This window comes from Telmatherina bonti (genome assembly GCF_933228915.1).
Source record: "Telmatherina bonti genome assembly, chromosome: 22".
In the NCBI taxonomy this organism is placed as follows: domain Eukaryota; kingdom Metazoa; phylum Chordata; class Actinopteri; order Atheriniformes; family Telmatherinidae; genus Telmatherina; species Telmatherina bonti.
In genome coordinates, this window is record NC_136631.1 from 27,525,743 (window position 1) to 27,539,066 (window position 13,324).

Here is a 13,324-nt window from a genome sequence, read left to right on the forward strand (position 1 = left end):
AACATGACTGGTTTAACTGTGAACAGGTTGGTGACAAGACTGGTTTAACTGGGATCAGGTCAGTAACGTGACTGGTTTAACTGGAAGCAGGTTGGTAACGTGACTGGTTTAACTGTGACCAGGTCGGTAACATGACTGGTTTAACTGGGAACAGGTTGGTAACGTGACTGGTTTAACTGGGAACAGGTCGGTAACGTGACTGGTTTAACTGTGACCAGGTCGGTAACATGACTGGTTTAACTGGAAACAGGTCGGTAACGTGACTGGTTTAACTGGGAACAGGTTGTTAACAAGACTGGTTTAACTGGGAACAGGTCGGTGACGTGACTGGTTTAACTGGGGAAAACGTCAATAACATGAATGGTTTAACTGGGAACAGGTCAGTAACATGGCTGGTTTAAATGGGAACAGGTCGGTAACATTATTGGTTTAACTGGGAACATGTTGTTAACATGAGTGGTTTAACTGGGAAAAGGTCAGTAACATGGCTGGTTTAACTGGGAAGAGGTTTGTAACATGACTGGTTTAACTGGGAACAGGTCGGTAATGTGACTGGTTTAACTGGGAACAGGTCAATAACATGACTGGTTTAACTGGGAACAGGTCAGTAACATGACTGCATTCACTGGGAACAGGTTGGTGACGTGACTGGTTTAACTGGGAACAGGACGGTACCGTGACTGGTTTAACTGGGGTCAGGTCGGTAACGTGACTGGTTTAACTGTGAACAGGTTGGTAACAAGACTGGTTTAACTTGGAACAGGTCGGTAACGTGACTGGTTTAACTGGGAAAAGGTCAATAACATGACTGGTTTAACTGGGAACAAGTCGATAACATGATTGGTGTAACTGGGAACAGGTTGGTAACATGACTGGTTTAACTGTGAACAGGTTGGTGACAAGACTGGTTTAACTGCGATCAGGTCAGTAACGTGACTGGTTTAACTGGAAGCAGGTTGGTAACGTGACTGGTTTAACTGTGACCAGGTCGGTAACATGACTGGTTTAACTGGGAACAGGTTGGTAACGTGACTGGTTTAACTGGGAACAGGTCGGTAACGTGACTGGTTTAACTGTGACCAGGTCGGTAACATGACTGGTTTAACTGGAAACAGGTCGGTAACGTGACTGGTTTAACTGGGAACAGGTTGTTAACAAGACTGGTTTAACTGGGAACAGGTCGGTGACGTGACTGGTTTAACTGGGGAAAACGTCAATAACATGAATGGTTTAACTGGGAACAGGTCAGTAACATGGCTGGTTTAAATGGGAACAGGTCGGTAACATTATTGGTTTAACTGGGAACATGTTGTTAACATGAGTGGTTTAACTGGGAAAAGGTCAGTAACATGGCTGGTTTAACTGGGAAGAGGTTTGTAACATGACTGGTTTAACTGGGAACAGGTCGGTAATGTGACTGGTTTAACTGGGAACAGGTCAATAACATGACTGGTTTAACTGGGAACAGGTCAGTAACATGACTGCATTCACTGGGAACAGGTTGGTGACGTGACTGGTTTAACTGGGAACAGGACGGTAACGTGACTGGTTTAACTGGGAACAGGTCGGTAACGTGATTGGTTTAACTGGTAAAAGGTCGATAACATGACTGGTTTAACTGGGAACAGGTAGATAACGTGACTGGTTTAACTGTGAACAGGTTGGTAACATGACTGGTTTAACTGGGAACAGGTTGGTAACAAGACTGGTTTAACTGGGAACAGGTCGGTAACGTGACTGGTTTAACTGGAAGCAGGTCAGTAACGTGACTGGTTTAACTGTGACCAGGTCAGTAACATGACTGGTTTAACTGGAAGCAGGTCAGTAACGTGACTGGTTTAACTGTGAACAGGTCGCTAACGTGACTGGTTTAACTGGGAACAGGTCGGTAACATGACTGGTTTAACTGGGAACAGGTCGGTAACGTGACTGGTTTAACTGTGAACAGGTTGGTAACAAGACTGGTTTAACTGGGAACAGGTCAGTAACGTGACTGGTTTAACTGGAAGCAGGTCGGTAATGTGACTGGTTTAACTGTGACCAGGTCAGTAACATGACTGGTTTAACTGGAAACAGGTCGGTAACGTGACTGGTTTAACTGGGAACAGGTCGGTAACGTGACTGGTTTAACTGGGAACAGGTTGGTAACGTGACTGGTTTAACTGGGGTCAGGTCGGTAACGTGACTGGTTTAACTGGGAACAGGTTGGTAACAAGACTGGTTTAACTGGGAACAGGTCGGTGACATGACTGGTTTAACTGGGGAAAAGGTCAATAACATGAATGGTTTAACTGGGAACAAGTCAGTAACATGACTGGTTTAAATGGGAACAGGTCGGTAACATTATTGGTTTAACTGGGAACATGTTGTTAACATGAATGGTTTAACTGGGAAAAAGTCAGTAACATGGCTGGTTTAACTGGGAAGAGGTTTGTAACATGACTGGTTTAACTGGAAACAGGTCGGTAATGTGACTGGTTTAACTGGGAACAGGTCAATAACATGACTGGTTTAACTTGGAACAGGTCGATAACATGACTGGTTTAACTTGAAGCAGGTCGGTAACGTGACTGGTTTAACTGGGAACAGGTCGTTAACATGACTGGTTTAACTGGGAACAGGTCGGTAACGTGACGGGTTTAATTGGGAAAAGGTCGGTAACGTGACTGGTTTAACTGGGGTCAGGTCGGTAACATGACTGGTTTAACTGTGAACAGGTTGGTAACAAGACTGGTTTAACTGGGAACAGGTCAGTAACGTGACTGGTTTAACTGGGGTCAGGTCGGTAACATGACTGGTTTAACTGTGAACAGGTTGGTAACAAGACTGGTTTAACTGGGAACAGGTCGGTAACGTGACTGGTTTTACTGGGAACAGGTCGCTAACGTGACTGGTTTAACTGGGAACAGGTCGGTAACGTGACTGGTTTAACTGTGAACAGGTTGGTAACAAGACTGGTTTAACTGGGAACAGGTCAGTAACGTGACTGGTTTAACTGGGAACAGGTCGGTAACGTGACTGGTTTAACTGTGAACAGGTCCGTAACGTGACTGGTTTTACTAGGAACAGGTCGGTAACGTGACTGGTTTAACTGGGAACAGGTCGGTAACGTGACTGGTTTAACTGGGGTCAGGTCAGTAACGTGACTGGTTTAACTGTGAACAGGTTGGTAACAAGACTGGTTTAACTGGGAACAGGTCAGTAACGTGACTGGTTTAACTGGGGTCAGGTCGGTAACATGACTGGTTTAACTGTGAACAGGTTGGTAACAAGACTGGTTTAACTGGGAACAGGTCGGTAACGTGACTGGTTTTACTGGGAACAGGTCGCTAACGTGACTGGTTTAACTGGGAACAGGTCGGTAACGTGACTGGTTTAACTGGGAACAGGTCGATAACATGACTGGTTTTACTGGGAACAGGTCGCTAACGTGACTGGTTTAACTGGGAACAGGTCGGTAACGTGACTGGTTTAACTGGGGTCAGGTCGGTAACGTGACTGGTTTAGCTGTGAACAGGTTGGTAACAAGACTGGTTTAGCTGTGAACAGGTTGGTAACAAGACTGGTTTAACTGGGAACAGGTCGGTAACGTGACTGCTTTAACTGGGAACAGGTCGGTAACGTGACTGGGTACAAACCAACATTTTGGAGAAGCATTGTTTGCCAGATGGAAAGACGGGCAGAGCTTTATTAATCATACAGGAATCTCTGTATGCTGGGACAACCCTGAATGCTGGTGATTAGGCGTGATGATCTTCTTGAAATTGCTCACTCAGGCTCAGGAAGACTTCCAGAGCTCACACTTTGTGTCATGTTGTGATTACAAAATCATGCAGCAAGAGTAAAACTTCATCAACCAACATCCAGGCCCGTCGAGCAGCTAGAAAAAGTTTTTTCTTTTTGTTTCATAGGGTTGCAATATTTTTTATTCCTTGTTTTCATTGAGCTCTTCCTCTCTGGTCTCTGCTGTCTTCTGAAGCTCCTGGCGTCCAGACCTTCTTCCACACCTCCTGACCATATCTCTTCTCACACAGGTGATCCACATCACGGGGCGTCTCCGGATCAGGATGGCTCTGACACACAGCCGCTCGGTGCCTAATCAGATCATGGGGATGGTGGTGGTGGCTCATGCCCTCCCCCCACCCACCATCAATGAGGTTCGCATCGACTGTCAAATGTTTGTGACCAGAGTCAACATGGACCTCAAGATTGTCTACTGCGAGAACAGGTAGAGGACCTTTCTGTGGAAATGTTCTTTCTGTGGGAGAGGATGGCTGGGCTCTTTAAGTTCAGAAAGGTGATGGCAGGAATGTTGCAGAGGGCTGAAGAAGCCTCTGACTGAACACACTCTGTTGTGTAGAGGATGTGAAGTTCATCTCTAATGTTCATTAGCTTGTGCAGCATTCTGCCCTCGACAATCAGATCTAGATCAGTCTCAGAGAGAACAAACAGAGGACTCTGCATCCTCATTCCAGCTGTTAGGATTCCCTTCATCTCACTGCCTCGCTACAGGGGAACCGTCATGTCGTACACCAGGAGAACAGCTTCATTCTGAGCTCTTGGATTCTTTTAATGAGATTTTGCTCAACAATCCACACCAACAATGAGTCATTTTGTTATTTGTTAATAAAAAGAAAGAAAAATAAAGAGGATGAGGAGGAAGCTAATGAGACAAAGAAGGGAGGTCAGGACTCAGTGGGATGGAAGGGAGCAGATGCATGATAAAGAAGACAGTAAAACATTGGTGGAGAAGACGGTAAAGTCTGTGACATGGAGATGGTTTCTGAAGATTACAAAGCTGAAGCCTGTGGTTGAGTCCTGGCTTGTACTAGTTAACTTCCCAGTTTAACATTACCTTGTAACTAGTTTTACCAATTTTCTTGATTATATCAGGAATAATTCATGTAATGGAAGGAGGAACTCCTCAGAGAAGGGAAGCCTCATCATTTCCTTTGGCTCCGTCCAGTCCTGTCATCTGCAGAAACACACGCAGTGGTTGGGTTAGTATGACGGACAAGGAGACGACCAAGGAACTGCTGATGAGATGAAGGATGAACAAGGCCAATGGCGTTGGTCCACCCTCCCAAGGGTGGAGACGTGACGGGACTCCGTTTACTCCAACCTCAGCTATTTATCTTCTGTTATTTTAGCTGAATTTGCAGTTCACCATTAAAAAGACGGTGGGAAGTAACTACACTATAGTCTGAATGATGTGCAGTTGGAAGGAACTTCCACAGCCACAGTCAGCTTGCTGCGTGCGAACCCGGCCATGTGTGGAGGCTTTTCACCTGGACCCGGCTTCAGAGGTGTGTGCTAGTCTGAGCCACGCTGTCTGATGGGAGCTGGACCAGCGGCTGAAGGCGCAACGTGGTGGACTAACTGGGAGCTGAGGCTGGTGAACTGGCTCAGCTGGTGCTTCAGAAAGACTGTCTGTGTGTAACTATGTTGCTACATCTCTGTGTTACGCTGTCACCATGTTTGGAACCAAACCAGGCTGCTACCAGCATGATTTCTACCAGATCATCTACAATAGATACTTATTTCAAGTTACTGCTGCTAAACGGCTTTCTATAAACTCGTCATGTTATGTTCATTTGATGAAAATCTGATTTCTTAGCAAGACTCTGTGCCAAGAATCCCAAAAAAGATTTAACTAACCTCTTCCACGGTCATGTTTCACAGCAGCTATTCAAAACAAAAAGCTGTCTCCCTTGTTGCAGTTTCTTATTCATGAGGAATCTGACCCAAAGCTCCCTGGTTTAACAGTGAAATGTGTCTCTGATGGTTCCATCTCCTTTCCTCTGTCCAGATAAGGCAGATAACCATCAGGATCCTGTGCAGGAGTTAACTAGCTGACTGGGGAAGTTCACATCAGGGAAGATAAAAAATAACCCCTTCATGTTTTATAATAAAAAGAGAAGGGGAAATGATAGGAGACAGATTGCTTTTTGTGGCTGGAAAAATGGAAACAATGCAAGACAGATAATATTCAGCTGCAGAAATGAAAATCTCTGCCATGAAGAGACAACCATCACTCCAATTACAGACCTATTCTGGAGATATGTTTGCAAGAGAAGGATAAAATGGAGGATTTTTTCCTTCCTTAAAGAACAATGTGCTGTTATCTGCATACCCAGCTTTGGTCTCTCATCCTTCCTGAAACAGGATGAATGAAACGTTCATCTCTGTCCGTCCAACCTCTGGAAAGGTCTTTTAAAGCATGAACCTGTCTGACCTGCATGACCAGTGTTTTAACTTTAGTTTGAGCTGACAAACAGCTTACAGAGTGCAGAATGGAATGAGATGTAAGCACGTGCAGAGAGACAGGACCAGTAACACCTGCTCTTTTATCCTCCGTCTGACTTTTTCTCAGGATTTCATTCTGCTTTTCTTAGAAAGGCTGCTGGGGAGGGCGCGCTTTGTGAGAAATCAATTGTCAGCAATTCAAGTTAAACACTGAAGCTCTATTATTTCTTTGATTTTGTGACTAAAGTCTTGACTTCTCCCTCATTCATTCATTTACTTTCCCATTTAGTCCAGTTAAGGGTTGCAGGGAAGCTGGAGTCTGTCCCAGAATACACACCCAACCACCCAACGTTCCAACCTCCCCCAGTCCAGGCTCAAACAAGCAAACTTCTTGCTGTGAGGCCACCATGCTAACCACTACGCCACCGTGCAGCATAGTGGTTAGCACTGGTTTATACTGGTTAGCACCGTGTTTCCAATGAAATGGGAAACATATCCAGCAGTTTATTGTGATTATGGAAGTATTGAAGAGAAAAACAGCAAACTTTTTTGGATCCTCATCTCTCTTCCTCTGGCTGGGTTGTGGAACAGATCAGCCCCCCACCAGACCTGTCGAGGTACGGGTTCTGGGGAGGATCCGTTCCTTCATCAAACCTGTTTCTACTGATCTTCAGTCCAGTTGTTGCGTCAGGTGACCTCAGCCTTTTCTGGCATCTTGACTTAGTTTCCATGGAGACCAACAGTATATGGATGAGCGAACAGTCCAGATGCATCTCTCAGGTCCTGGTTCGGGTCTTCTCTGTTCCCATTTCTTCAGGACATCCCTTTCAGGTCTTGGTCATCTGCTGGAGATATTCTTCTTCTTTTGTCCTTTTTTGTCCAGTTTCCTCAAATAGTTTTAATGAAATCAGCTGAGATTTGTTACATTCTCCAGTCTGACAGCTCTGTGGCTTCTTGGTCTGTTTCATCTTAACTTTTCATTTTTATCTAGTTTCAACTAAAGAGATTAGAACAAACTACATTCTGCCCGGGATTAAAAGTGGTTAAAAATGGGTTCTTGTCTGTTATGGTAGAGACTACATCTCTACATGGCTTGATCTGGTTTGCATGGTTGAATCGGTCGTAAGTCAGTGATAAGTAATTTGATAAGTAAAAAAACACATTCCTATGATTATGGTCGGGTTTTAGAACTGAAATGAAAAGTGAAGAAAACTTTGATGACGGAAAAGATTTGCACAGGACTGAGTGTGATTATAGGCTTTGTTTATTACTGAATCTGCTGCTTGGTTCTGTTTGGTTCTGCTTGGTTCTGTTTGATTCTGTTTGGTTCTGCTTGGTTCTGTTTGGTTCTCCTTGGCTCTGCTTGGTTCTGCTTGGTTCTGTTTGGTTCTGCTTGACTCTGCTTGGTTCTGCTTGGTTCTGCTTGGTTCTGCTTGGCTCTGCTTGGTTCTGCTTGGTTCTGTTTGGTTCTGCTTGGTTCTCTTTGGTTCTGTTTGGTTCTGCTTGGCTCTGCTTGGTTCTGCTTGGTTCTGCTTGGCTCGGCTGAACCAAACGGAGACAATCCAGGGTTGTTGTGGTCTAGAGTGAGACTTCAAATGTCACCAGTCATAACACAGAGTGGTAGTTTCCACCATGTCCCAGGACCACGACTTCCATTTATCATTTACGGTGCTTCCATGAGCCATCTTATCGGTGTTCTTCCTGCTTTAGTGTGGAGGAAGCTGTGAGTCAAGACAGCATAAATCATAGCACCCTGAAATTCCCATTTTCTGTGAGCATTTGACCTGGAAGTGTGTCTGTTTGTGTTTCCACACTGTGATGCTTTTATGCTGTTTCAGGGTCAGTGACTACATGGACCTGACACCAGTAGACATCGTGGGGAAGAGGTGCTACCAGTTCATCCATGCTGAAGACGTAGAGGGGATCAGACAGAGTCACCTGGACTGTGAGTATGATGACATGCCTATGCTCCGCTCTGATTGGGTGATTAACTTGGAGAGTTTCCTGTTAACCGAGGAAACTTGTTCATGTATCTTCACATTTATATGCACACTTACATATTTTAAAGGCAGCTAAAAACTACTGGACGTCGGTTCTTTCCATTCAGTTGTTGGTGTCTGATGACAGAAATTCTCTGGTTTTTCTGTTGGTTTGTTCAGTGCTGCAGCGAAGAGGTCTAACAACCAGAGTTTTTCAGTCTTTGCAGTCACGTTTTAATGGTGTGGCAATGTTATTGATCAGCTTCTTGCTTTTATTGAATTTATTATTTAATAAAATCTGTTTTAAAACTTTTCTTCCTGCTTTGGTTGCAGAATCTGTGTTGCTGTCATGGCTTGCTGGGAATACTCAGTCACGATTGGCTGCATGTAAACTGAAAGCCAGATCCCTTAAACATTTGCTGGATATGTTGAACCCGCTCAGTGGTGGAAGCCTCAGGTTTACCACTTTGTAGCAGTTCATCTTCTGACAACACTGCAAAGCCCTGAAAACTAAGGAAAGCTCTTAGGTCTTGGGAGGGATGATTCTTCAAAGTTCGGGTTTCTTCTTCATTGTATTTGTGTGTTTTATGAAGCACAAACTGTTTTCTGTTGCTGAAGGTTGGAGAAGGTTCTGGACGGCAGGCAGACTCAGCCAGCCTGATGTAATGAAACAGTTTAAATGAAAGACGCCATCTGGGTGGGAACACATGTTGACGAACATACTTCTGAAATGGCTCCACAACGTATAGATCCAGTGTTTGGAGACTGTTGAACCTCTGCCCGTCTTTACTTCCGAGAGACTCTGCCTCTTCAAGGTGCTCATTTTATGACTGACCTGTTGATGATCATCTTGATTATCTAAAACATCCTCCTCCAACTGTTTTTTCAGTCTTTTGTCCCCAATTAAAGATGCAGCCAATAAAACAAGAGAGACTTTACAACCCCAGAAGGCCGTCCATGCTGTCCACAAACAATTCCACATCTTCATCCAGGCTTCCACTCAGAACATTTTAAATGAGCTTTGGTCCAGAGAAGACGGCGTGTTTCTGGATCCTCTTCACATATGATGGAGCTTTAACCTGCATGTGTGGATTTCAGCCTAAATTGGGTTCACACTGGTTTCTGGAATCTTCCTGAGTCCATGCACTGGTTTCCAGTAAAGAATCATGTCTGCTGTTAATGCAGAAGATCACCAGCATCAGCATGACACTGGTATTGTTTGGCCTGCTTTAAACAAGCCCTGGTCCATTTCCAGTCTGGTTTGATTGGACCAGTGTGAATAAGCATTCAAACTCTGATGCAGATCAAAGCTCTGGTCTGCCTGAAAACCCTTAGTCCAGGTTCACTTGCAGGTGAACTCTGGTGTACTGGCAGTGTGGAAGCAAACATAGCATCCAGGGAACCAAAGAGAGGAAGTAATGTGCACTCGGTAGCTCATGTCTCCTGTTGCTCATACTCGATGGATTCTGCTTTGTCTTATTTTTGAACACCAATTTAAAAGCCGAAACTCCAAGACTCCGTCAACCTGGTGTTGCTCCAATATAAAGTGAATGAGCCGTTTCTTTGGTCCTGGCCAATCAAAGAAGCAGATTTGCTTCGTCTTTCTTCTTGGTTAGTGGCCATTTAGGCAAATATCACTCTGATCAGGCAATTGTAATGGCATGATGTGGTCCAGGCTCTTTGGTCTGCTTTATTGAAGTGCAGTGTGAAAGCAAGTTGTTCCACTGTGTTTAGGTCGTCTCAGCTTAGTGAAGTTCTGTCCATCCCATAGACTGTATATAAAAGATGGGCGGAGCCTCCGTGACGTCACCCGTAGGTTTCTGAAGAGCTGAATTGAAGCTTGGTGGGTGGTTCCTACCATCGCCATCTTGGCAGGGGCATGCGTGTCGTCTCACCCAGAAAATACATATAAGGGCAAAGAGGTGGAGCTGAGAGTGGTCTGTGAGCGTCATGGTGGATGATTGATGTCTAGTGAACTCCGAGCTTTCTGAAGCTAAGAGCTAACCGAGCTAACAGGAGCTAACCAGCTAACGGAGGTAAGCGGGCTAAAGCTAAGCCATGTTGTTAACCGGCTAAAAACTGCAGTTGTTCTATGTTCTTCTGACTTGAAGCAAGAGATCGAGTACCTATCAATCAAAAGGACACGCCCCTAAATATGCCGAACTTCGAGATCACGTTTAAAGAGTTAAAAAAAAATTCACTCCCTCCACAGTTGTCATGATGGTAAACCTGACCTATTAAACCGAATTTTTTTTTTTTTTTTTTTTTTTTTTTGCCAGGCTGTAAACATGTTTATTTCTGCCATGAAGTTGTTCTTAACATGGGAGTCTATGGGGATGCTTGTTTTGCAGCCCTTAGATGAAGGGGGAAGTGGAGTTTTATGCACCTCCGCATTGACTTCACTATTAACCGCCGAAGGCTCCGTCCATCTTTCATATAGGGTCTGTGGTCCATCCTTGCATCTGAGACTGAAATGCCACTCTTATATGCAATTATGTTAGTGACCCATTTTCAGTAGTCAGTTTCTTACCAGTTATTGTGCTGCTGTTCCGTCTGTTCGTACTGCTGTTCCAGTTGTTCGTTCTGCTGTTCCAGCTGTTCGTACTGCTGTTCCGGCTGTTCACACTGCTGTTCTGGCTGTTCCAGCTATTCGTGCTGCTGTTCGTACTGCTGTTCCAGTTGTTTGTACAGCTGTTCCAGCTGTTCCAGCTGCTCGTATTGCTGTTCCAGCTGTTCGTAGTGCTGTTCCAGCTGTTCGTACTGCTGTTCCGGCTGTTCACACTGCTGTTCTGGCTGTTCCAGCTATTCGTGCTGCTGTTCGTACTGCTGTTCCAGTTGTTTGTACAGCTGTTCCAGCTGTTCCAGCTGTTCGTACTGCTGTTCCAGTTGTTCATACTGCTGTTCCAGCTGTTCCAACTGTTCGTCCTGCTTTTCGTACTGCTGTTCCAGTTGTTCGTACTGCTGTTCCAGTTGTTCGTACTGCTGTTCCAGTTGTTCGTACTGCTGTTCCAGCTGTTCGTACTGCTGTTCCGGCTGTTCCAGCCGTTCGTACTGCTTTTCCGGCTGTTCCAGCTGTGCCAGCTGTTCGTACTGCTGTTCCAGCTGTGCCAGCTGTTCGTACTGCTGTTCCAGCTGTTTGCACTGCTGTTCCGGCTGTTTGTACTTCTGTTCCAGCTATTCGCACTGCTGTTCCAGCTGTTCGTGCTGCTGTTCGAGCAGTTCGTACTGCTGTTCCAGCTGTTTGTACTGCTGTTCCAGCTGTTTGCACTGCTGTTTCGGCTTTTCGTACTGCTGTTCCAGCTGTTCGTCCTGCTGTTCCAGCTGTTCGTACTGCTGTTCCAGCTGTTCCAGCTTTTCGTACTGCTGTTCCATCTGTACCAGCTTTTCCGGCTGTTCGTACTGCTGTTCCAGCTGTTCGTACTGCTTTTGCAGTTGTTTGTATTGCTGTTCCAGCTGTTCCAGCTTTTCGTACTGCTGTCGTAGCTGTTCCAGCTGTTAGTACTTCTGTTCCAGTTGTTCCAGCTGTTTGTACTGCTGTTACAGGTGTTCCAGTTGTTCCTACTGCTGTTCCAACTGTTCGTACTGCTGTTCCAACTGTTCCGGCTTTCCATACTGCTTTTCCAGCTGTTGCAGCTGTTCGTACTGCTGTTCCAGCAGTTCGCACTGCTGTTCCAGCTGTTCCAGCTGTTCGTGCTTCTTTTCCGGCTGTTCGTACTGCTGTACCAGCTGTTCTGGCTGTTCGTACTGCTGTTCCAGCTGTTCGTACTGCTGCTCCGGCTGTTTGTACTGCTGTTCCAGCTGTGCCAGCTGTTCGTACTGCTGTTCCAGCTGTACCAGCTTTTCCGGCTGTTCGTACTGCTGTTCCAGCTTTTCGTACTGCTGTTCCAGCTTTTCGTACTGCTGTTCCAGCTGTTCCAGCTGTTTTTACTGCTGTTCCAGCTGTTCATACTGCTGTTCCTGCTTTTCGTACTGCTTTTCTAGCTGTTTCAGCTGTTCGTACAGCTGTTCCAGGTATTCATGCTGCTGTTCCAGCTGTTCCTACTGTTGTTCCAGCTTTTCGTACTGCTTTTTGAGCTGTTCCAGCTGTTCCAGCTGTTTTTACTGCTGTTCCAGCTGTTCATACTGCTGTTCCTGCTTTTCGTACTGCTTTTCTAGCTGTTTCAGCTGTTCGTACAGCTGTTCCAGGTATTCATGCTGCTGTTCCAGCTTTTCATACTGCTGTTCCAGCTGTTCGTACTGCTGTTCCAGCTGTTTGTACTGCTGTTCCGGCTGTTTGTACTTCTGTTCCAGCCTTTCCCGCTGTTCCAGCTGTTTGTACTGCTTTTCCAGCTGTTGAAGCTGTTCCAGCTGTTCGTACTGCTGTTCCGGCTGTTTGCACTTCTGTTCCAGCCTTTCCAGCTGTTCCAGCTGTTTGTACTGCTTTTCCAGATGTTTGTACTGCTGTTACAGCTGTTACAGCTTTTCGTACTGTTGTTCCAGCTTTTCGTACTGCTTTTCGAGCTGTTTCAGCTGTTCATACAGCTGTTCCAGCTGTTCGTACTGCTGTTCCGGCTGTTTGTACTTCTGTTCCAGCCTTTCCATCTGTTCCAGCTGTTTGTACTGCTTTTCCAGTTGTTTGTACTGCTGTTCCAGCTGTTTGTACTGCTTTTCCAGTTGTTTGTACTGCTGTTACAGCTTTTCGTACTGCTGTTACTGCGGTTCGTACTGCTGTTCCGGCTGTTTGTACTTCTGTTCCAGCCTTTCCCGCTGTTCCAGCTGTTTGTACTGCTTTTCCAGCTGTTGAAGCTGTTCCAGCTGTTCGTACTGCTGTTCCAGCTGTTCGTACTGCTGTTCCGGCTGTTTGCACTTCTGTTCCAGCTGTTCGTACTGCTGTTCCGGCTGTTTGTACTTCTGTTCCAGCCTTTCCGGCTGTTCCAGCTGTTTGTACTGCTGTTCCAGCTGTTCCAGCTGTTCATTCTGCTGTTCCAGCTGTTCCAGCTGTTAATACTTCTGTTCCAGTTGTTCCAACTGTTCGTACTGCTGTTTGAGCTGTTCTTACTGCTGTTCCAGCTTTTCGTACTGCATTTCCAGCTGTTCGTACAGCTGTTCCAGCTGGTTTC

General features: G+C 45.5%; 1 protein-coding gene across 1 annotated transcript in view; it reads left to right on the top strand.

Moving 5' to 3' along the window:
• The window catches only part of npas3 (neuronal PAS domain protein 3), a gene marked incomplete at both ends in the record, with an annotated part of 363,696 nt that overhangs the window by 338,738 nt on the left and 11,634 nt on the right, over positions 1-13,324 (top strand). Inside the window, 2 exons of the mRNA XM_079262545.1 lie at positions 4,035-4,228; positions 8,085-8,191. Coding sequence (XP_079118671.1) covers positions 4,035-4,228; positions 8,085-8,191 — 301 coding nt within the window. The remainder of the gene's footprint in view (positions 1-4,034; positions 4,229-8,084; positions 8,192-13,324) is intronic.